Here is a 24,926-nt window from a genome sequence, read left to right on the forward strand (position 1 = left end):
CCCATGACTACTAAAACAATCTTGGAAAATCAGTTGAGTTTTCCTTTAATAATGGCTCTTCTAACCTAATTTAAACAGATGAAATATATCAGATCAATGTGCATTGCCAGTTTTCTGTTAGTTGCATTTTGGTCCAGAGTAGAAAGATAGGTCAGCAGCTAGGACATATTGGCATGGAATTAGATTTGGATATTCATGTTCCCCAGAGGGTGTTTCTTAGTGATTTTGCTAGGCATATTCACGCTCCTCACAATATAAAATCTTTGGATTCTCATGACCCCATTACCTTCTTTTTAGCACCACAATGAGATCAAACCTACTGTTATTGCCAGTATGTTGCTTGGTCTGTCCAACACTTTTAATGGTTAGGTGTAATGAACATTGCAGTCTTCAATGACAACTACTGAGGCTTCAGACTTTTAGTTAATATTAAAATATACTTATTATTAAATTGATTCTTACTCAAGGTCCTTAAAAATCACATTTCATGAATTTCCTGTAAAAAAAGTCAAAATCCTACAGTTGAGGAAAATGTTCTGCAGTAGGTACGGATATATTTTTAAATATGTCATACTTATCAAGAATTGCTGAGCTCAAAGTTGAAATATATAATGACAACATCCTGAGAAAGAGACAGTTGGTGCTGATGCATTTGAATGCTGATGTGTTTGCACCTCTGTTTAGACAGTGTCACTGTGAATGACGGCACTGCCTTCGTCACACCTGACACCCTCTGCACTAAACACTTGCTGAGACCTGTGGCTATTCATCAACTTGTCAGCAGCAGCAGACATCCATCATCCACTTTCACTCTGCGTGTCTGTCTTTATCACACACACACACACACACACACACATTGAGGGTACTGAGGAGGCCCCTTTAGGCTGACACATTGCCTAGGCTTGGGGGAGATGACATGGGTATGTGTGAAGGATGAGGCCACTAACCATCTCTGTATTGTTTTCATTTCCTCTAGCTACAGTTTTATTCCATATTCTAACAGGAAATGTGTGAAAATAGGAAAAAATGCTGATGCCAGAGGATGGCCTATTTCAGGTCTGAGAGGCGCAGTAAAGCTTGGCAGGCTCTGGGTAAGCATTATTCATTTTTCATGTTATTTTAATTTTAACATAAAAGAAAATCTCATCTTTAGATGCTTGGGAGAAGGCCTAATTTTTGCCAGCTTTCAGTGGGAAAGTAGCAACTGGAGCAAGTAGAGAGGAGAGAATAAAATGTAACCAAAATAAAATGAAAATTTTAATTATGAAACATAGTATCTATCATAACGTTAACAAGCTCATGAATATTATATTAACGGCTCAGTTGAAGAGATATATACTGCAGTAGCACACTATTTACTGTCTACACCCCTTGTTGGACTGCAGTGGTGGAAGAAGTATTCAAATCCTTTACTTAAGTAAAAGTACTAATACCACACTGTAAAAATACTCTGTTACAATTAAAGTCCTGCATTGACAATGTTACTGTTATTGAGTTGTTTAATTTATGATAAAACATTGTATTTTATAAACTACATGTGTTTGTGTGTAAAAATCTTAATTTGTAAAGTAACTAGTAGCCTAACTAAAGCTGCCAGATTAATGTAGTGGAGTAAAAAGTACAACATTTCCCTCTGAAATGTAGTAGAAGTAGAAAGTGGCATGAAAAGAAAAGACTCAAGTAAAGTACAAGTACCTCAAATTTGTAGTACAGTACTTGAGTATATGTACTTAGTTACATTCCACCACTGTTAGACTGTAAATAGTAGTTATTTAGTAGTATTTTGTTATAATGCATGATCTCTTTTACCAACTAGCACTGTTACTCTTGTTTCTTCATGTTTTGTTTTATGTTCTAGTCGCTCATCTCCCCAGATAAAAATGTGACTGAAAGCTCAAGCAGAAATCTTTTAAATTGACTTTGAGTTAAGAATCAGATGTGTATTGCCAAAGTAATAAGCAATATATGATATAATAAGCAAAAATCAATATCGGACATAAAATAAGAGATTTTAAGAGATTTTAGGGAAAGAATTATAAAAGTTGTTTAGTTTAACACAAACATTTATATTTGGTAGATGCTGGAAAATCAAGGCATTGTGAATGTACCAAATAAGAAATCAGAAAATGATGTGATCAAACAATGAATTAGGTGTGTATGTGGGTATACAAATAAATGAGAAACGGACACGTTTATGCAGAGGAAGCAGTATAGGGATAGTAGGCTATCTATTTTAGAATTTAATATGAATTCATTCAGTTCAACTGGGAATCAAAAATATGTCCAAATATTATTTTTTTCTGATGATTTGTCACTACAGAGCATCTTCGTTTTTTCTGTGATGCTGAGGAGAGGTTTTCTTTACCCAAAATGCACAGCGAAAAAGCCACGTAAACGTAAAGAATCATCAACGCTGTCTGTTGCTAGCATACTGTCTATGGTTGCTAGCCGCCCCTGCTCACTGCAGTTTCATAGCTGCATACTGCTTATCACAGATGTCCACATAATGCTACACTCGTTTGGGTAGGTATTAATAATACTTAATACTCAACTGACTATCTCAGTTTGCCAGACGTGTGTGTTTTGTTTAGGCTTGCTAGCTAATAGCTACCGTTAGAGTAGCAGCCAGCTGTTAGCTTCCTAGCCTGCTTACGTTAGCTGGAAGAAAATGTAGGTGAATAAGCTACTAACGGTGGCTAGCTGGATATCCTGGCCGGTCTGGTGTAGCTTATACTGTAAAATGGCAGCTTACATTTCAGAAATACTGTAGAAAACACCAGGAAAACACAAACCTTGTAGCTAACTAATGCGTCAAGCATTGGCTGAGTTGTAGCTAGCTATGTCAACAGATGTAAATAAACCCAAGTTACTCCTTAGCTACTGACCCGCTGCTCCTAACGTTAGCTAGTTAGCATAAACGTCTTTTCAATTAAATTGAGTCAGTCGAATTACATTTTTATTGAGAGTTTCAATAACAATGTTTCCAAAGCAACAACATACAATGTGTCCAAATATTCGGAGAGTGCACAATAAACAGTAATATGAATATTAACACAAAATTAAGATTGGTTTATATTAATTACATATATAGTAGTGTGTGTGTGTGTGTGTGTCAGTCAGTCAGTCAGTCAGTGTCCCTCACTGTCCCTCAGGTTGTGGCATATTGATGATACATATTGGAAACAGCATATGTCCTGTCTCCTTCTTCCATGAGTATTTTTAATTTGGAGAGGTCATTTAGCTCTTTGAAATCTGAGAGCACAGAGTTGAACTTGTTAAAATAAATGTTTCTTGTACTGTAAAACAGTGATTGAGTTTGTTAACAAGCAACTTTAAAGAACCCCTATTATACTCCTCCTTTTCAGCATCATAATTATACTCTTGGGTTCTACTAGAATAGGTTTGCCTGCTTTGATGTTCAAAAAACATGGTTCTCATACTGCCCATTGCTCCAGTGTGTCCACCTGAAACACTCTGGGCCCTATCTTGCACCTGGCGCAGCGCAAAGCCCGACGCAAGTGTCTTTGCTAGTTTAAGACCGACGTAGTTGTCAATTTCCAGTCCAGCGCATACGTCGTTTAAATAGCAAATGGACCTGAGCCCATGGGCGTGCTGGTCTTACGGGGAGGTGTGTTCAGGTGCGTTCTTGGCGTATTGCTATCTTCAGGCAGCGGAAAGTGATCGCGCCATTGACCAACAAAAACCTGGTCTAAAGTCAGTAGTGCAGTATTTCATTGTTATTTTAACAGCGCATTAGTAAAATGCGCCTAGGCTGTGCACAGAGCGCCACACTATGCTTGTTACACACACAGGGACGCACAGCAGCACACAAACATGCAAAAGATTAAATATAAAATATTACGATGTGAAATAGTATTATATGATCTGCTCGCATGCTTTCAGTTCACGCACAAGCAGATCAGTTGCTTCTCCTGAAAATCTCTCCTTCTTGCTTAGCAAATCCGCCATCAGAATAGCAATGGGGCCAAGGTACAAATGCGCCTGGCTTTTAAAGGGAATGGGAGATGACACTCTGATTGGTTTATTGCACGTTACACCCCAAACACACCTATGCTTAATTAAGACACTAAGTACAACCCTTTTGAACCATGCGCCTGGCGCACAGACCCTTTTTTCTGCCGTTAAACTAGCAAAAGTGGATTCTGGCGCAGGTGCATGAAGCGTCATTAAAATAGTGCCCTCTTTCTGAGTTCTTGGCCAGTTTGCTCTGATTGGTCAGCTGGCCCACAATGTTGTGATTGGTCAACCAAATTCAAACAAGCCACTGGGCTGCTGTGCTTGCTCAGGCAGCACCAATGGGTAGCACAAATGAAAAACTGGGCTGGCTTTCTCAATCAATGACATCATTAATTGAGGAATTTCAAATAGGAATGTAGGCGAGACGTTTTCAGGCAGTTGAGAAAATGCCTGCTGTGGGAGAGAGAGCTTCATTTGCAGTGAAACTTGTTTTTTTGTACTTTAAACATCTATAAAATACACAAAAAAACTATAACACTAAAAGGCAGGAAAAATCCAAAAAGCATAATAGGGGAGAAAAAAATAAAGTAATAATCACTAAAGTGAGTCAGTGAGTAAGAGTCACTAAAAGAGATTAGAGAAGAGACATATTGTATTTCAGGCTTTGGAAAGCAACAACTGAGTTTTGCTTGACCCATTTAGGATGGTTTGTAGGGGGTGAAAAAAGGATGGGACTTTTTTTCATTTGAACAAATGAACATTTGAACAAAATTAAGAGCCTTGTTTTGAACAACAACATTCAATATTCAATATGTTATCGCTACACTCAACAAGCTTTCTTCCGTTTTTATGTCTGTTTGCAGGGCTTCAGAAAGATTGCCAGAGCTGTAAGATGTCGATGGTGTTGTTCGCCTCTGTGGTTCGGGTCCGGGATGGCCTGCCTCTCTCTGCATCCACTGATTATGAGCAGGACAGAGAGCTTCAGGAAAGCAAGAGGCACCTCAAGGGTCTCTCCAAGAAACTCAGCCAGTTCCCTGACCGCTGCACACTTAAGACTGGACCATACAATGTCAAGTAGGTCATATGGGATATATATATATATATATATATTTTGAAGAAACCCTTTACATGCAACTCACACATAAATGAAACAGCCATTACTAAAAAAAAAGGATATCCAGTTATGAGAACTGTGGATAATGATTTATATTTGCTAAATAAAAGCAGCATTTGTATGGCTTTGCATTCATTCATTTAACATATTCATATATATTCAAAATACAGTTTAGAGATTTAACTTTAGAGATGTGACACCTATGGGTGATTAAACAATCTCCTGCTGACAGTTTTTCTGCTCGCTTGACCCTCTAACACAACTTTGATAGAAAATAGCTTTTTAATATGAGTGATGACAGCTAGGCCCTCATGTGAGGTGTCAAAACTGTTTCTAAAAGCCCCGCTGGTGCTCCGGGAAATGCTTTGAAAATCTCAAGTACTTGTTTGTAAAGAGCTAATTAGTCTTATTAAGACAGAGAGCATGAACCCAAAATAAACTCTAAACCATTAATGAGCTTTCTGAACATTTTAACAATCAGAGTATCCTTTGATAAGAGTCTCTTTCCTCAATGAGAGCCAGAAGCATTCGAAGAAAGAAGGTCAAAAGACAGTAAAGGTCAGAATGAGGCACGCGGTGTATAAAATCCCGGGTTCATCCTTGATATTCTGGGCCTTTTCCAAGCTGTTGTTATGTCTGTTGTATGTCTGTGTCATGAAAGCAGGAGGAGATTCTATGTATTATTCTGCAAGAAAATGACTCATGACTGACAATTGTAACATTAGCTGACTTAATTTAGACATTTTTGGAACACAACTTCTCTTGTTTTATTATTTGAAGCCTTACATCTTACCTGTTTAATAGAGCTTTAGTATATAGTATTTCTGATAGGATTTAGGGGCTTAAGTTTGCAGTGTTTTTAACAAAGACTACTTAACATTCTTTGATATTCATGCTATAATTCATATTAATGCATCCTCATTTATACCAGTTATACCTTTTGGACTTAATCAAACTTTCTTTTACTCAACAGTGATGTTTATGATTAGCTACTATTTCCGTATGTCACTAGGTGTCAGAGATCTTCTGATCAGGGCTTAGTGGTTGTTCCTTCCACCTGGCCATAAAACTAAAGGAGACTTTGCCTTTTGAAGTTGTGGCTCCTAAATTTTGAAATTCATCCCCTTTGAATCTTCTATTTCTTGTCTTATATTGTGAAACACTGTGTGATGTCTGCTCTTGAAAGATGCTATATAAATTAACTTTAGAATCAGAAAAGGATTTATTGCCAAGCAAGTAACTCTTACAAGGAATTTGCTTTGGTTGTTAGTGCATACATAATCATTTAACATGTACTTACTTACTGTAGGTGAAATATTCAGTACACATCAGTAGATTCTGTGCTTTCACCACTGTGAAACTAGAGGCCACACCATTATTACTTCCCTCTGATATTTGTGTTAGTCATTTGCTTGATTTCTGAGGCACTGCAGCTACACAGTGACATGCTGGTATTTCAGAAATGCCCTCATTCTTCAGATATATTCTATACTTGATGTTGTTTCTTTGCCTAGCCACATGATAATCATCACATCTGCCTGTACTGTTTGTTGACATTTTTGTTTCACATCAATTTAGGTGTTGCTGTGATAACCGACTTTCCTTTCCATTGTGCTCTGAGCTTTTCAGATGATGTAGAAGTCTTTGTATCTGGAGAATTTAATTTGTGCTCAGCGTATCAATTAACACTAAAGGGCCAAACGACAATGTCTGCCGAGATGCACATGAATGTAAATGTGGAATTGTGTTTAATTAGCTGTGAATGTGTGGGTTTTAGGCACAAATGTGCTTACATAGTGTTTGTACTGTATTAAGACCAGCAACCAGCAGAATGAAATGCTATTGTTTTTATTTTTTTTATAGTCTGCACTGTATTTAGCTAGGTGTCCTAATTACAGTTTCCCAGGGTTTCTGTCAAGAGTGCAGTGCATGAAAAGCAATACATTTTGTGTGTGTGTGTGTGTGTGTGTGTGTTTCAGTTTTACGAGTGCACTGGGTGTTGGATACCTGATGGTGTGCACCGCAAACTACCCCAATGTGCTGGCCTTCTGCTTCCTGGATGAGCTACAGAAGGAGTTTATTGTCACCTATGACACGAAAAGAACCAGCAGCGCCGTGCGGCCGTACTCCTTTATTGAATTTGGTGAGCTCCATGGAATTTCACAGCATGTTTCAGCTTCATTAATAATATGGGGGCAAGATCTATCGCAAAATAAGAAGACACACCAAAATCTCTACAAAATTAGGCTCATGTTGAAGCATGTTTTAAGATGTGTATGATTTTTTTTAATATTCTCTCTTTCTGTATGTATATATTTTTAAACTGAATGGGACAAGGTACCTTCTCCCGGGCTCAACAAAACATATTTTGAGAAATGTAGGAAAAAAGTAAATTAAAAATAACTATATAAAAGTATTTCCTGCAAACATCCTAACACAGCAGATTTGTTTTGTTTCCTGTGATATTAACCACCTTGTTGTTGTGCTGACTTCCATCCATCAGACACCTTCATCCAGAAGACCAAACAGCGCTACAACAGCCCGCGTTCCCTGTCCACCAAGATCAACCTGGCTGACATGCAGACAGAGATCAAACTGCGACCGCCCTACCAGCTCTCTCCTGAGGAACTGCAGGCTATTAATGGATTCTCAGTTCACACGCCCTCTAAATACAAAGGCATAGGTAGGACATGAGCTGCTGCCACACACATATACATGCCCCATACATACATCATCCATCTATACAAGAAGTTTGCTTTTATAATGCTAATTACTTAATTTCCCTTCTGGGGATCAATAAAGTGTTATCTCATATTATCTTATTCTCATTACGTGGCACTATTCAGACCGGTAGCACTGGCCTTTGTAACACAATGACTGACAGGTCACTGGTGATTTCCTTAGAATACTGTATCCTTACCTGTCATTGTTTATATCGCTTTTTAAACTGTTGGGCTTTAGACCAGTTCACATCAAACCACATGCTTCTTGTAATGTTTAAAGGTGTAGTACAGTTATTCTTTCCCATCTGTGCATTTTTAGTAAAAGATGATTATATTGTACTGTCCCGGTTTTGTGCTGTAGAGCATCAGCACAAACCTTAAATACCAATATGAAATAAAAAAAAGTCCATCTTTCTGTAGACGGTTATCTTGCTGAACGATATCACAGACTCATTATTTTCATTTAAAACAAAAATATATATATTTTTGAAAACTGGAAAGAACCTTGTTAAAAATCAATTAGACCAATAATACAAAAAGAAGAAGAAAAAAACTTTTGCAGCATTTATTTTAATAATTACTTTTTAGGAATGATTAAGGGTTCATTTTGGGTTTTCTCATTTTTTCTTCACTTTCAATTATGTGAAGCATTTCCCAAACTACCCTCGCTGTTGGAGGGGCATTGTTCATTTTAAACTGCAGTGATCTGTGTATTCTTGCAACAGGAAACTTTTGGAAGAAACATAAAATCTGTGTAAATATCAACCAATTTGCTTCTTTTATAAACGGTATTTTCCAGTAAAAAAAATCTGTACCAATGTACTAATGCATGGTGGTCATCGTTTAGTCAAACAGCTCCACTGCTGCTCTGTAGCTCAGCCTTCCTACCCCTCAGCTCCTCCAGACAACCGCCGTCTTCCATGCACCGTCACACCTCAGCTGCCCCAAGCTAAGCAATACCATCTTGGGTCACTTAGAGCTGTTGTCTTTCCCCCTGTCATCCTCTTCAGGGCAGCTCTCCATGCTTTGTTCACTTTCTGTTGGTTGCCCTTGCCAGTTTTTTTGAGAACATAAATCATTTTGTCCTGAGGGATGAAGTATGCTAATCGCATAATAGTGACTCATCACTCTTTTTACCGTGCCAGAATATTTTGGAAGTAAGAAGATTTAAAAGCAATATATGCTTGGCTTTGTATTGCTATTCAAGGATTTATTATTTTATCCTGCATATAAGTCTTTATCAATAATTACATTTCAGAAAATGTATGTTTTGTCCTTTGGAAAGTAGATTTCTTTTTAATGTATTTATAGTTCATTTGTCAAGGCAGATTTTTCTGAGCCTGTAATATTGTCCTTTCTCTCTTCCAGCTCCCACACAGATGTTGGAGCCAGTGACTCTCCCAGGCATCGTGTCCTGTGTGCTCAGTATCCTCTGTGGAGGCCTAAACCTGCTACGAGGGGTCCATGCTATAGAGAGTATACTACAGGTCAGGACATAACTGAGATCACATTCAAACAGATTCAGTTTCTCTTGAAGGGAATGTCTGGTTTCCTATGACCTAGGTTTTGATTTTCGTAGTTTTGGCTGTCCATCATATTGGTAACAAACTAAAGTTAATCTTCTGAGATCTGGGAATGTGACAACATTGCTAAACCAAAGTCACAAGTGGCAAGAAACACAAGCAGTCAGATGATCATACATGTTTTAAACAAACTTCCAGGTTAGTCAAACTTTAGAAAATTTGAAAAAAATAAAGCTATCTGTAAAATGACTATCAAACTGTCTGTTGTAAACCCCCATCACAGTTTACAGAGCGACTTTCTGGCTCAACTACTGTCCTGTATCATTTACAGTTTTCTTGTGCAATGACTTGATGATGATCAACTCCAACTTATTTTGTCCCCGGAGGGCAATTGGTTATGCAGCAAGGTATACAATACATAAAAACAACATAGTCATACAATACAGAAAGAGATGGGGGGGGTGACCTGAATACCAGTGGGCTAGAAGACCAACCAATAGTCACTGGTGACCGACTTTGACATTTCCAAGTGTAGCAGCAGAAAAAGCTACAAATACCCAATGAGGGATTATTACTGACATTATGTGTACTTTTGTTTCAACTCCAATTGAAGTGGTTTAGATCATCTGTCTAATTGTCAGACTACTTGTGTTTTCTGCCCCATCTAACTTTATTGTCACAACATTATCATACAATGCAATAGTTATAACTGTTAGAAATAATGGCAAAAACGACCAAAATAAGAATTACCATTAACCTGAATTTTCAGCATGCCATATGCTGTCCATTCTGTTCCTTAATGTCACCTCAAATTCCATTAAACTAAATGAGACTGAATGGAAAAAGAAGGAAAAAAAAAGATATATCTCGTCATACTGCGTTTATGAAGCCTTGTCTAGACATGGATGACTAGTACTAACAAAAAAAATCATTTTCTTCCTGTCTGCAGAATGACGATGAAGACTTTAATTACGTGATTGCCTTCTTCCTTGGCACAGCCGCCTGTCTGTATCAGGTAAGTGATAGTCTGCGGTAAGAGCAGCCCATCACTGGCTGACTGGCTGACTAACAGCCCTGCACTTTACAGCTCAGCAGCTTGTCAGCTAGACTAACATTAGCAAAAGCTCAATGCCTTTCACCCCACTACCTTCTCTTAAACATTTTCATCAACTCCGTAAGTGCAGCTCCTGGTTCGAAATGGAGCACCACAAATTGGTAGACTGATGGGGGAAACAAAGTTATCAGATGGGATTTCTTACTTACTTACCAGACATATTGTCCCATAAAGGACATTAATAATGAAAACATTTCACTGGTCAATGTCAGTCACACAAAGTGTGCAGCATTCAAATTCTTCTCTGCTGTTCTCCTTTCAGTGCTACCTGTTTGCCTACTTCTCTGTCTGGAGGAACAGTAAGTCCTTCCTGGCATTTGCACTCATCTGTCTGTCCAACATGTATCTGTATGAACTGAGGAACATGTGGCAGATCCTCTTCCATGTGGCGGTGGGGGCCTTCATGACCCTGCAGATCAGACTGAGGCAGCCGCTGGGCAAAGCGCCAGACTACAATGTCTGACAAAAACCTAAAACACAAAGAGCAAAAGGGCCTTCAGTCAGATGGTCCCGCACATGTCCTGGAAATACAGCGGAGACGGCACGGAGGACAAAGTGGAAACAAAAAACAATCCTCCCAGTTCAGGAAGAAAACCCATAAAATCTTGCAGCACCACAGTAGTACTCCATCACTGCACCAGTGGACAGCTCTCAGTGTGGACTTGGAGGAAACTGCCTGAATCATTAAAGGATTTTATGGGGTTGACTTGGGAAGATGTCTACTTCCGACCATTGTCTGATAAAGATATTTGCTTTTACTTCCTTTCAGTGCAGCCATAGTTTAGGTCAGAGTCCTGCATGTGTCCAATTTTGCAAATCTCATACTCTCCCTGAGGGGAAATAGGTCTTGCAGCCGGGTAAAACAGAACACACAGAGATGTAGGCACACAGACTCAGGTACAGAAAACATGATAAAATACATCAAGTAAAAATAGGAAACCTAGAGTATGCCATCGCTAAAACCATCATCATCAGCCCCCAGTAGTTATGGAAAACTATCATCACTTGCACTTTAGTAGTAAGGAACACGAAACCTTTCGATACCAGATTTCCAGGTGTTTTGATGCACATCAGATACATTGTATGTTGCTCTTTTGAATTTGACCATACATTTAATGACAGCTTTCGATACTTGAGCTACAGTACGGACACATTTCTGGTTGTACCCAAAATTATTGAGGTACCCAGGCCTATTATTTCCTTAAGCTCAGCCAACAACATATGTAGGATTAGGCTAGGCTTAACAAATGTTTAGCAGTATACAGCTGAAATTAAACACGGTAATCTCTATTTTATGTACAAACTGTACATAGAACTCTTATGACTGATAAAATGACTTGGAAATATGAACATAAAAGACTGCAAGACTGGACATTCATTTCAATTTCTTGTACAGTTTTTGGTTTTCCCCTCTCCCATTTACGTCACCCACATCCAGGTAATCATGCATGTTTCTTGTGTCTGTTACATGCACTTTTTGCACATGTACTCGTGTGCACCTGACCGGTGCAGGACTCTGGTTTAGGTCTTTGTTTAAAACTATGCAATGCTGCCTTGTGTGTGTGTGGCCCTCATTTCAGTTTTAGGGGTATTCTGTATAAGGAGCCAATGATTCTACCTTATTTTGCAGATATTTGTCATTTTGTAGACAGTTAATTTTGCTATTTATTTACTGACTGACTGTTCAGTCACGTGGTCAGTGACAATTTATAAAGATTTTATTAGTTTAATTTATTATTTTATAATTGCTCCATTTTTTTCTTCATGCAGACCTGCATCTAGTTGTCACAAAGTAACTCCTGCTCCAGAAGACACAGTCAGTCTGTTAACATTCATAGCCTACTTCCACACCCACACAGCCTCGTGGCATATGTCAGTGTCAAGTGACTGTTGATTAACAGGTTTGTGATGGAAGCAGTAAAGATGTGTAGCTCTGTCGTCGAAGCCTGAGGCAGCCAGTATCCTCTCCGGGTGCTTTTCCTTCCACCGAGCCCACCGGTTCCGACATGGTTGCGTCTGCCACTCACAAAGACAAAAACTCACCCTCTTACCCTTTTGCCTGTGTAATGGATATTATAGTGTTCACAGTTACCATAATTGCAGTCAGGAGAGGCCACATTCGTCGTTATTAGGCAGTGTGAGATTTGTTCAGGCAATTTATTTCCTGACTTCTGTCTGTCTGTCTGTCACAACAAATCTCACACTGCCCAATAACGATGAATGTGGCCTCTCCTATTCATTTCCTATTGAGGCATTATTCAATTTTTGAGAATTGAGTCATGCCTTTATTGTTCATTGTTCATGAGAAGCTCAACAGTTGTGCCAGGATTGTCATAACGTCTTTAAAAAAAAAAAAGAAAAAAAAACTCTCTTGCGCTCTCACTGGAAGAAGTTATAGGTAAAAATGAAAAGCAGTATGCAGCTCCACTCCATGTCCATCTGGCATCTGCACTACAGATCTGCCGGGGGACTGCTGCAACACTTCAGCCTCATATGATTCATCATCATGCTCTCTGAATGTTCTTTTGCTTTCCAACAGCGGTACCACACCTATATGACCTAATGGCTCTTTTCACAATGTGGCTCAGACTCGATTGGATTTGAATTGAGCTTCACTGGCTCAGATTGTTTGTGTTCACATTCTCCTTTTCCACAGCAGTCACAGTAAATGTGTAGTGGGGGTGTGTTGTGTAAAATAAGAACAGTGAAATTTAGGTATTTTATACTGGTTTATCCAAGTATGGAAAATGAATGTAATTATTTTCAGGTGTTTAAACTTTAGAATGAACTGCTGAAAACGTATGTATTGTAGTACAAAGTTTTCACTTTTAAATTTTTCATTTTACACTAGAGTGTAATATTCCTTTTGAAGTTCCCCAGTCATGATTAGAATACTCAAATATTGTAAACAATTATGTCTGTCATATTCAGCAAATTAAGATCTGGAAAAAAAGTGAAATGGAAAATGTGTTTGAACACTAGATTTAAAGCATATCATGAGACCAGAAGTGCTTGAATTTTGTCTATTTTCTGTTGCACATAAATACGCATTGATTCATCCTAATGTTATCCGGTCCTCGGGGACCCGACTGATCAGTCCGACTGTCTTTTCTGCCAACGGTCGGCCGTCTGGTTGGTGTGTAGCTGCCATTAAGTCCATTTGAAACATATCTACTCTTGTATTAGGACTCAGTCTCTGAGCTCAACTATGGAACATTAAAGAAATCTGGGACATTATAATGCTATCCATTCTTAAACACTGAATGTGCTCTTAAAATCATAGCACTGCTGGTGCTTAATGAGGCGTTTGATCAGATCTGATGCATGTTGCTGTGGCTGGGAAAAAACAATTATGGAAAAGGATTCCATATATAAAGGGGGTATCGGATCCAAGGCCTTTATAATTTAAAATAAACATTTACCTAACCTTGGAGGCTGGAGCCTCCAGCATTTTCTTCTAGAGCAACATGACATGCAACAGATTCCCTCATGATCGAGAGGCAGCTGAAAAACTTCTCAGGAAGCACTTTATTTCACATGTAATGGTGGTATTATGAATTTGATCGTAACTGTTATTTGTGGGCGCCTCATTATAAGGAACAGCAATTTCCTCCAGATGGAGAGTAATGGAGCAGGAATATGTATTTTTTCCGGCGCAGCAATTATGTGGATTTTAATAACAAATAGGTGCTGCAGGTGTAAATTGCTACTTGAAGCACAATTTTAACTTAACATGCTACAAGTAAATGTCAGTGGTGATAATGTTTTTGTGGCAGAGCTCACACAGTCAGGGGCTTGCAGGTTGGCTATTCAAAAAGTTAAAAATCATTAAGTCTGAGGACTTTGTTTGCTCCATCATGTGCTTGAGTTCCACTGAGAAAAGCCTGTACTGTGGTTACTGGCTGCAGTACAGCAGCCTTTTACCCCATTATAGACCATTCCTTAAATCCTTTATCTTAAGATGCTCTATTTAAATGGAGAGAATTTCATTTAAATTACCGTCCAGCAAATATTACAAGTTATTGAATTAACTATTAACCAAGACCCTTATTTATTCCTAATCCCTAATGTCATGACCAGTGATTTGACTTCTATATAAATAAAGATATTAAAGCTGTAATGGATGAAGTAACACTCAGGGTGCTAATCAGCAGATTAGCATTTTTGTTTCCCTCTCTTTCATCATATATAAACAGTAATCATGATGAAAAGAAGACAAAGGACCCCATGTACAAACCAAGTGATGTAGTGCTGCTGCCACCTGTTGGTGAGTTGTGTGAACATGTTAAAGAATCCAAAAGTTCAACACAATGCCAGCTGAGGGGGTTTAAACACTGGTGCATTAGACAGCTTTAAAAGGGGGATAGTTTCTCACTGAAAGCATTTTACTTCCACTATAGATTCTATACGGCCAAAAGTATATGGACATCTGAGCTTTACATGCATATGTGATTGTTAAGTATATAATTTAAAACTAATTATGGACCTGGCTTTGAGCACAGAGGCATTGTCATGTTGAAACAGGAAAGGATCTTTCCTAAACAGTTGCAAGAAAGTTGGAAGCACAACATGGTCTAACATATCCCTTTGTGCTGCAGCATAAAGATTTCCCTGAATTCGATCCAAGGGCCCAAACCTCAGGATGTCCACATACTTTTGGCCATGAACTTTTGTAATTGATAAAGTACTAGCTTTTATGCAAAACCTTTAGCTTTGCTACTATAAGATTATGCTGAGACAGCAGCATGCACAAATTAAACAGGCATTCATCTAAACCCATTAATTGGGCTGACAACACAGGCAGACTATGCAGAAAAGTATCCAGAAGAAATGATGTAGTACCTGTAAAACATCTCAGCACTTTATTAGGCTGTAAAAAAAAGAGCAGTGTTTTGCATGACAACAAAAACAAACCATGGTTTTGCCTCTGTTGTCAATCTTGTCATGTTATCATCATGAGGATCCTCAGCTGTAGAAATTAAGAAGAGGTGAGCTTCTCCTACTCTTTAAACCTAAAAAAGAATCCACTCAAGACACCTCATAGCTTCACCCCTCATCTCTGATCCAGGCCTTCTCTCCAACCTCTTGTGTTTTCTAATGGCACATTTCTGCACAATAAACGGTAGAAAAAGGGGTTCACAGGGGCGTAAAATGGCACTGCATTCTATGAGTCAAATGGCATGAAACTTAAAGTTGTAGCAGTGGTGTTTGAAGATAATGGTTCCAGCAGCACGCTACATAAACAAAACAGAAACCACCCAAGTGGACCAGTGCAAGGTTCATTTCATTCTACGGGCTCAAAGCAGCACACATGGACTAAGTTTCTCTTTTTCTTTTCAAACAGGAAACTAAAAGCAATTGAATGGTGGCAATATATATTTTCATTTATCCCATGAAAAGACCAAAATCATCAATGAATTGATCATACTAACAAGTATTGCCTGTGTAGTAAAACCCTGATATATCTTTATCATAAAACATTGTTCATAAAATTTTAAAAAGCTATTATAACTTGTTAATTATATTTGCATTTCAATTATGAATTATAGAACTATGTAAAACAAAGTTTAAATTTGCAAATTCCTAATTCTGACTTTAAATCAACAAATGACGATTTCATTTTTTAATTGGAACCAACTTATTAATTTAAAAATCCTCTTAAATTGAATGTTTGTAATTCCATTTATACATTTGTTTCCATTTTGGGATTCATTTAAAGTAATGTGCAGTGTCACCTAAAAAAACATTTGAAGTCTAACCCACAGAGCAGCAGCATGAGCTCTGATTGGCCAGACTCCTGCCAACACATTGCAGCAGGCCAATCAGAGCTCCAGCAGTTGCCCTGGGTTTTAATTATCTTTTAATGTTTAATTATCTTTTTCATTATTTTTTATTTACTCAAGACTTAATTGTGCCTTATTTTAATTCAGATTTATTATCAATGTATTAATGGATTCTAATTAAACACTGTAAAAGTCAATACTTTTTCCAGTGGCACAGTCACAGCTCCATTTACTGTAGTTCATTTTGAGTCAACTAATGTAGTGCACCAAATAGTCCTAACAAATGCTTTATTTGCTCCTGTAACGTTTGCTAAACGACAGTGTTTACAGTGTTTTAAAGGTGTATGTCTTCACAAGGAACAAATAGGCTCGGGGCTGAGGGCACAGTGTGTAGCATCAGAGTAGGGAAGTCAGTCAATCTCTCAATACTTTCAAACACTTTGATGATTTTGTTTTTTTCACAAGATTTGTTGACAAATTAAATAAAAAATTAAAATATTGAATTGTGTTAACCTTATCGTTTCCATCTCAAATTTGCTATATCCTATCCTCAATATTCTCAAGTAAAAACTTGACATTGTCCGGACATTTACTGATTACTGTACTCTGCCAAGACAAACAGAACCAGCTGTAGTGTTGGTGATAACATAACATACACAACATAACATACAATAATAAGAAATCACTTAAATCATTGAAACCAGAAGGTTAAAGACCGTTTGTTTGATGACATGTTAAATAACGCCGTAATACTGAAGAAACTGCTCTGATTAAAAAAAAGGCTGGTAAAAGGGCACATTTCCACATGGGCTTGTCTGTCCCTGTCCACAGGATGAGCATCATCGCCGTCGTCAGTATAGAGTTTGTATTAAAGGCCTCATCGGAGATCATTGGACATTCATTGGGTCTTCATCTGATTGAGCAAGCAAGAAGTGGTTGTGGAGCAATGCAGAAAGCAGTGGACGGCTGAAAGCACTGGAGTGCAAAAAGACAGATGCATTCACGTCCTCTAGTCTGTCATTAAAAGTGCGCATCCACTCAGTTTGACTAAAATAATCAGTAACGCAATCTTATTAGCAAACGGTTAACTTCCTGCAGATCGGTCATGCTCAATTGGGTGAAAAGAGCGAGAAAAACAGGCATTCAGGAGCGTGGATCTGCTGAAGCTAAATGGTACATTAGTTGTGGTGCCATGCTAAGACCAGGCAACAACCAGCGAGGACTTCTGAAATCCCAACATGAGAGTGATACAGTATGTACATCTGAATACACATTGGTGTTTATAGATAGCTCTCTAATATATTAATGTACAAAATATAGAATCTTAAAATATCTGATACGGTTTGGTGTTCTGAAGTCAAAATACAAAATGTCGAAGATAAGAAAAAGCTCTTCAGTGACATCCTTTGTGTTTTGTCTGTGTATATGCTGTTGATACTGTAGTGTGAGTTTGTAACTTTATATGTCTGACGAGGAGCTTTCTGTAAACACTGTGGAGCGTTTTCTCTCTATTTTGTCTCTGAGGGACATTTTTGCTTGTGAGACGCACTCTTCCCCGATAAGACACAACTTACTGCGACTCCTCCGTCAGTCTGTTAATTACTGACGTGATCAGATATTCAAGGACGGATAGTGCTGCGGTGCTGGCTGAGTGTCCATACTTGAGAGATTTGTATCTATACCACGACAACATGGACAAAATGTGTTTAACATACAGTACATAAAATCATATAAATACACATAAAACTGTCTCTGTTTTACATGTACATATACACTTCAGCAGGAGAAAGGCAGAAAGAAAGAGAGGATGTGGCATGTAGGTCATGTCCTGCTGCAGGTTTGTCCCAAAACCTTTTAAGAATCTGGCGGACTGAAGCAACTAAAATTTCTTCCTTTAGGACCTAGACTCACACAGCTGGCAACATCTGTCTTTATGCACTGATTGGACATCTTTGGTCTCAATGGCAGACTCAGGCTAGCTAGGCCTTTCCCACTCATAGTCTCCTCGGCAGGCTGAGCTTTGGGATGCATTTTCTCATCCGTCCTCGTTGTGGCCTCAGTAGGTTCAAGAAAGGATTGGCGCTGTGAGAAGGGACGCTTCAGTCAGTCTCAGTCCGCCGTAAGCTATCAGAGGTCCATGGGCCTGCTCCTTATCTCAGAGGTGGAGTTAAGGCGCCTACCCTGGTGTGTATTTGTCACTTAGTTGAGGTTAACTGCTTGGTGGTCCACTGGTGAGAAAATAGGTCATCATCTCTCCCTTGCCTTTGACAGTGACCAAACCTCTGTATTCCAGTGTGTAGTTATAGGAGCTCAGTACCTGGTACATGTCTGCAGTCACCTGAGGACAGAGGGAGGAAGGGACAGTGAGTGGAACGGCTTATTTGTGGTTCATATTAACCACTTTTCTATGCATTTATTATTATTTGTGTGAATGCTGATACAGCATGCTTTATTTGGTGGCACGGTGGCTCAGTTGTTAGCACTGTTCCAACTAGCATCAGCAAGTAGGCACTGCAGTCTCTGACCCTTGGATCTATTCCCAGTCTGGGCTGGCCTTTTTTGTGTGGAGTTTGCATGTTCTTCCAGACTTTCTTCTACATGACTATTTTTGACAGACCTTTTCAGAGATGTAAACATAAACATTCTAAATGGACCCATGTTGATTTCCTGTTGCAGTGTATGTGAATGGCATCAACTGACAGGAAGTTAACAAGGGCCAGGCTGTTGCCTAGCAATGGAATTCCATTGAAAAGGTCTATACAATGTCTTTTTTTTAATCAGTTTTCTCGACAAACTATACTATAACTTTTTACCATATCATACCATGACTTTTGTATCACTTTCTTCAACATACTATATTGACTTTTTTTTTTTTGAAGATAATGTTTTGGGCTTTTTCCATCTTTATTTTTGATAGGACAGACAGCTAGGTGAGAAAGGGGAGAGAGAGGGAGAAGACATGCAGGAAATTGTCACAGGTCGAATTCGAACCCTGGACCTCTGCGTCGAGGCATAAACCTCTCAGTATACAGTATGTGCGCCTGCTCTACCACTACACCACCTATATTGACTTTTTTTTTTTTTTTTTAAATACTATACAATGACTTTTTCCATATACTTTTTAGCACTTTTTTAGACATATATGACTATTTTTTAAAGATACTTTTTTGGTAGTCTGTATGAAAGGGGAGAGAGAGAGGGGGAAGACATGCAGGAAAACCGCCTAAGGTTGGAATTGAACCCGGGACCTCTGCGCCGAGGAATAAATCTCTTTATATGGGTATGCCCTACCAACTGAGCTACCCAGGAGACCACTACTTTTTTAAACATGATATACAATTACTTTTTAATGACGATTTTTGAAACACTATACTAAGACTTTTTTTTATCACATTTTCTATTAGTGTCACGGTGGCTATGGGGCAGCAATATTTCAACTAGCAACAGCAAGTAGGCACTGCAGACAGTGACCCTTGGATCGATTCCCAGTCAGGACTTGGCCTATTAGTGTGGAGTTGTTCTTCCAGACTAAACATACTATGACTTTTTTATCACTTTTTTCGACATACTATACTATGACTATTTTTGACATACTATGACTTTTTTCGACATACTATACTGTGACTTTTTATGACTTTTGTTTCGACATACTATAGTATGACTTTAGTGTTTTTTTGACATTCTATACTATGACTTTTGTTTTACTTTTTTTGACATACTATACAATGACTTTCTTTATGACTTTTCGACATACTATAACTTTTTTCAACATACTGTACTGACTTTTTTTCTACATACTATGCTATGACTTTTTTGTGACTTTTTTTCAACATACTATACTATGATTTTTTTTTTTTTACTTTTTTCAACATATTATACTATGACTTTTTTGTGACTTTTTTCGACATACTATACTATGACTTTTTTTTTTACTTTTTTCGACGTACTATACTATGACTTTTTTCAACATACTATACTATGACTCTTTTTAAAAATTTTGACATACTATAACTTAGATTTTTTTCCGACATACTATGGCTTTTTTTTCAACTTTTTTCGACATACTACACTATGACTTTTTTTTTTACTTTTTTCGACATACTATACTATTATTTTTTCCGTGGCTTTTTTTCGACATACTATACAATGAATTTGTTTCGTGACTTTTTTTCGACATACTATACTATGAATTTTATTTCGTGACTTTTTTTCGACATGCTATACTATGACTTTATTTTTTTACTTTTTTTGACATACTATATTGACTTTTATTACTTTTTTAAACACTATACTATGACTTTTTTTGCCGATATACTATAAAATGACATACTATACTATGACCCTTCTCTTACTGCATTATATTCCATTATATTTAAAATTTTGAATTGTTACCTGCCACCAGCAAATTAAGACGTTTTCACTATAAATTTGTGCCTGAAAATGTATTCGAATGCCGACCGCTAGAACCCCGCTTCATATGTGTCCCCCCAAAGGCCCATTCTGAGCCATGAAAAACCCTGCATACTATACTATTACTATTTTAGACATACTATACTATGACTTTTTATCACTTTTTTCGATAAACTATAATATGACTTTTTATCACTTTTTTCGACATACCTATACTATGACTTTTCGACAAGCTATATACTATGACTTTTCTTTTTTTTCAATTTAAAATATTCTACTTTTGTAATACATTATTGGTATTATTAAACATTTCAATATTAAATTCATACTAATTAAAACCATTCCCACTTTTTCAACTATTCTTACTACTTCACCTTCTTCTTACGCAATTATGCCAGTAATCCAGTTTAGCTTTAGCAATTTAGCTTTTCAGCTTTCACAAGCATTTTCTGCAGGAAATGCATTTTCTAGTTTGTCTTTGTTTAGCCCTAATGACTCCCATCAGCATTGATTTAGTGATTTACTTAAAATGCATTTTCTAGTTTGTCTTTGTTTAGCACCTGATGACTCCCATCAGCATTGATCTAGTGATTTACTTATAAAACAATTGCTTCAACTGCATTAAAAAAAACAAAATATTAGTGTGAAGCAGGTGATGAGTATACTTTGAAATATGGTCCCTGAAAGGCTGTTGGAACATTTGTTATATGTAACCTTGATGTCTGGGAAACCTTTTTTTCCCAGTCAAATTTAACCCAGTTTTAACTTAGACATCTGGACAAATATTTGACCTGCAAATCACCAAATCAACGCTTACTGTGTTGTCTATACGTTAAATACATAGTGTCCTTTTTCACCACCACAAATTGAGCTACAAGTCTGACCCATTATTTTTTTCAATTCACCAAAATGTAAAGCTGCCAGAAACCCATATTCAGGAAAGAAACTGACACAGGTGCTAATAGAAATGTACAAGTCTTTAGTGGTAATCACTTGAAATATTAGTTTTACAGTTTTTTTTACTGGTTATACACTAACAAGGCAGAAAGAAATGTGAAGAATAAACTATAAGTGTTTCATCTTAATCATATTTGTCCCTTTTAATCTACAAAGTAAAAAAAAAATACAGTGCAAGTTAAAAATATATAATATATTTTTATTTATGCTTCATCTGTCATTCTGCATGGTTGACAAACCCTTTCAGCTCTTTTGGTTTTTTCGGCTTGTCTGTATGTGAATACCGAATATTAATGTCCACAAATGGATTAAATCACAGTCACAATCGTAGTGTGCTGTTGCTTTTTCACTTTCATGTTCATTAGGAAGCAGTGGAGCATATTTGCTCCTGCTTAAATGGTTTTCAGAAGGTGCAGTGGAGACGCGTGAGATGAAATTAAACGATTCCATCTGTGTTCAAAGAGTTATTGAGCTTTAATAATTTCACATCTAATAGAGCAAAACCAATATGGCCATTTTTAATTAACATTTTTCATTATCTTGACTAAACCTTTTTTCTAAATCTAGCCGTCAGCCATGTCTGAAGGGCAGTTTTTGCAGAGCTTATGCACATCTGATGAATTTCTCATTTTTGACCAGAATAGCTTGAAGCTAAATCCAAGATGGCAAAACAAAACTAACAACATTGATGAGCTCTGCAAATCCTGCTTTATTGAATCATTTTAGTTTTTTTTTTTTAAATTTCTTTTCCTAAACTGAGTTAATCTTCTGTCTAAGGACTGAGTTTGTATCAATTGTTTTTAATGTTTTTGATTTGTTTCAGACAAAAAATGATATGACAATTAATATTGAGAGAATGCCATTTTTATGACTAATAAAGTTTAACTTTGAGGGACAGTTGTTAAGGATTACTTTGATAGGTGGCAGAACCTGTTTATTGTCACCAAGCTCATGGCTCTGGGACAACGGTTGACTACTATCTTTATTAATTTAAGTGATAGGATTTCAATTGTCAAGTAACATTATCTAACTATCTATTCTAAAATCATCTAAATTACTTATTTTGGGAAAAGCTACATTTTATTTTATAGCTCTCAAATGGCATGTTCAGAGAATATTTTGGCAGTGCAGTGTCACACTTCACTTTACCTGGATCCTCTCTGGTACACCTGTGCTGTCCATGCGACTCGCCACATTCACTGTGTTCCCCCAGATGTCGTACTGAGGCTTCCTGGCCCCGATCACCCCGGCAACCACAGGGCCAATGTTGAGACCTAAGAAATTAAACAAATGGGGAAAAAAAGATAAAACAAAGTACTTCAATACTACTAAACCAGCTGGACTTGCATGTGCAGTAAGGACTGAGCCTTGGTACATGGGGCGCACGCTCAACCAGGTGAGCTACCAGGGCGCCCCCAATTTATTCAACGTTTTTTACAAAACTATTGTGTCAGGTTCCTTTAGAGCTTTTCTCTCACAAAATAAACATACTGTACACCAGTTTGGAAATGTAACTCTTAACTTAATTAATCTTCTGAGAAGAGAACAGTTGCCGTCATTTGAGTTCCAGTCAATAACAGTTTCCCTGTCAGATGTACAAAATCCCTGAGCAACAGTAGCACCCTTCTTTCTTTTCTGCGGCTCACCTATTTGCATCTTGAAGTTGTTAAAGGAGTGTTCATTGATGTATTTCATTTGGTCCATCAGCCTCATCGCATAGTCAGCCAGGGCTCGGATGTGCGAGCGCCCGACCTTGTCGTATGTGGAGTCGTTGAGGCCGGAGGCCGCCATGTAGGTGGAGCCGATGGTCTTGATCTTCTCCAGCTGACGGAATTGGTCCTCACTGATGATCTAATCCATCAATCATATAAAATACAATTCTAGTGAAATGTTATAAAGATAATGTTAAATGTGTTAAAATGTTATAAAGTTATATATTTATTGAATCCAATTTTAAGTTGATAACAGTATTATCAACAGTATTATCAGAGCTCCAAGTCTAACAAAGCTCCTATTCATATTTAATTTCCTCTGTAATTTATTAGTAGCAAAATGATGTACAATTTTTTTTAAACAGTCCTAGAGTTTTCATCCTGAAATCTGCATCTAGTCAATATTTTTTCACATTCATATTGTCTAATATTGATCAAACTGCAGAAAGGATGGAGACTAGCTGGTGAACAAAGTAGAGCATTTAGCAGCTAAAGAGCCAGCTATTTTCCTCAGGAGTCGGTGGAGACCAAACCAGACATGAAAGGAGAGTGAATACTGGACTTAAAATGTATCAGGTTGTAACAAACATGACTTCAGATGCATGCATAAAGTGTCTCTAAACCAGACGGAAACCAACCTAGCCTTTATTTTACTGGGAACTACAGTCTGATAGAGAACCAGTGACAACAGTTGATCCCCACAGTGGAGGCCACAGATTTACATCCTCACTCACAAAGGCAGACAGCTTTCAGCTGGATGTGTTCACATCTCACCTCATCAAAGTCAGCGATGATCTCGTTGAGCAGCCGCAGACACTCCACTCCCTCGTTGTTGCCCTCCAGCTCCACGTAGAACTCTGAGAAGTTGCTGATGGAGGCGAACATGACAGCCACGCACTCACACGACTGGTAGTAGAGCTCGTCGTTGCGCCGTTCGCGCTGCAAGAAGTGGGCGGCCACGTCTTTGGGCAGGATGTTGTGGAGTAGACGGCGGTTATAAGCCTGAAGCTCCTCCATCTCCTCCTTCTCCTCTGTGGCCTGTAGGGGGGTTCAGTACAGAAATTAGACAAAAAACAATACTGTTGAGTGAAATATCTCAACTACTAATGGACAGATTGCTATGAAATTTTGATACAGATATTCATTGTCCCCAGAGAACGCCATGACTTTTCATGCAGCACTACCGGCAGCTCAATCATCCAATGAAATATCTTGACATTTTAGAGATGGATTGGAACAAAATAATCCAGAGGATATGATTATGAGTTGTACTGTCAATGAGGGTGCTGCAATTACTACTACTGACACTGTTATCTCTATTCATGGTTACCCTACACCTTACCCTTACACCACCCTCTGGCCAATATTTACATTCAATTCACCACTTAAACTTTTATCCTCCTCCTAAAGTGTGGCTGCAGAATCTTAGACTAAGATACTACTACTAACCATCAGTGACATCAGTGAGCTGGAAAATAAAGACCCCTCCAGCAGCTCAACGTTTTTCAGATAAATAACTTAATTGTACCCTTGACTAGACAACCAACCACAGGCAGCTCAGCCTGCTTTGGCACCTCCATGAGATGTCAAAGAACCCTGGTACAACCCTTAA

At 38.0% G+C, this 24,926-nt stretch overlaps 2 protein-coding genes across 2 annotated transcripts in view; one reads left to right on the forward strand and one right to left on the reverse strand.

Annotated features, from left to right (window-relative positions):
• The first annotated feature begins 2,356 nt into the window (after positions 1–2,356).
• On the forward strand, positions 2,357–11,830 carry sec22a (SEC22 homolog A, vesicle trafficking protein). Its single transcript, XM_031323534.2, has 7 exons — positions 2,357–2,523; positions 4,842–5,052; positions 7,072–7,235; positions 7,596–7,775; positions 9,184–9,302; positions 10,288–10,353; positions 10,715–11,830. The coding sequence occupies exons 2-7, from the start codon at positions 4,871–4,873 to the stop codon at positions 10,913–10,915; spliced, it is 912 nt and encodes a 303-aa protein (XP_031179394.1). The 5' UTR covers positions 2,357–2,523; positions 4,842–4,870; the 3' UTR covers positions 10,916–11,830.
• Positions 11,831–16,071: 4,241 nt separating this feature from the next.
• The window catches only part of adcy5 (adenylate cyclase 5), a 100,754-nt gene continuing 91,899 nt past the window's right edge, over positions 16,072–24,926 (reverse strand). Inside the window, exons 18-21 of the mRNA XM_031323334.2 lie at positions 24,089–24,352; positions 23,249–23,453; positions 22,752–22,876; positions 16,072–18,573 (exon numbers count right to left, since the gene is read on the reverse strand). Of these exons, the coding sequence (XP_031179194.1) occupies positions 18,445–18,573; positions 22,752–22,876; positions 23,249–23,453; positions 24,089–24,352 (723 nt within the window). The 3' untranslated portion in view covers positions 16,072–18,444. The remainder of the gene's footprint in view (positions 18,574–22,751; positions 22,877–23,248; positions 23,454–24,088; positions 24,353–24,926) is intronic.

This window comes from Sander lucioperca, chromosome 8, assembly GCF_008315115.2.
Source record: "Sander lucioperca isolate FBNREF2018 chromosome 8, SLUC_FBN_1.2, whole genome shotgun sequence".
NCBI lineage: Eukaryota > Metazoa > Chordata > Actinopteri > Perciformes > Percidae > Sander > Sander lucioperca.

What these genes read in the sequence shown, in the direction of transcription:
- sec22a (XM_031323534.2), top strand. Translation starts at nt 4,871, where the DNA reads ATGTCGATGGTGTTGTTCGCCTCTGTGGTTCGGGTCCGGGATGGCCTG. An exon ending in ACTGGACCATACAATGTCAA is followed by an intron (nt 5,053 to 7,071) that starts GTAGGTCATATG and finishes TGTGTGTTTCAG; the next exon opens with TTTTACGAGTGCACTGGGTG. An exon ending in CTCTAAATACAAAGGCATAG is followed by an intron (nt 7,776 to 9,183) that starts GTAGGACATGAG and finishes TCTCTCTTCCAG; the next exon opens with CTCCCACACAGATGTTGGAG.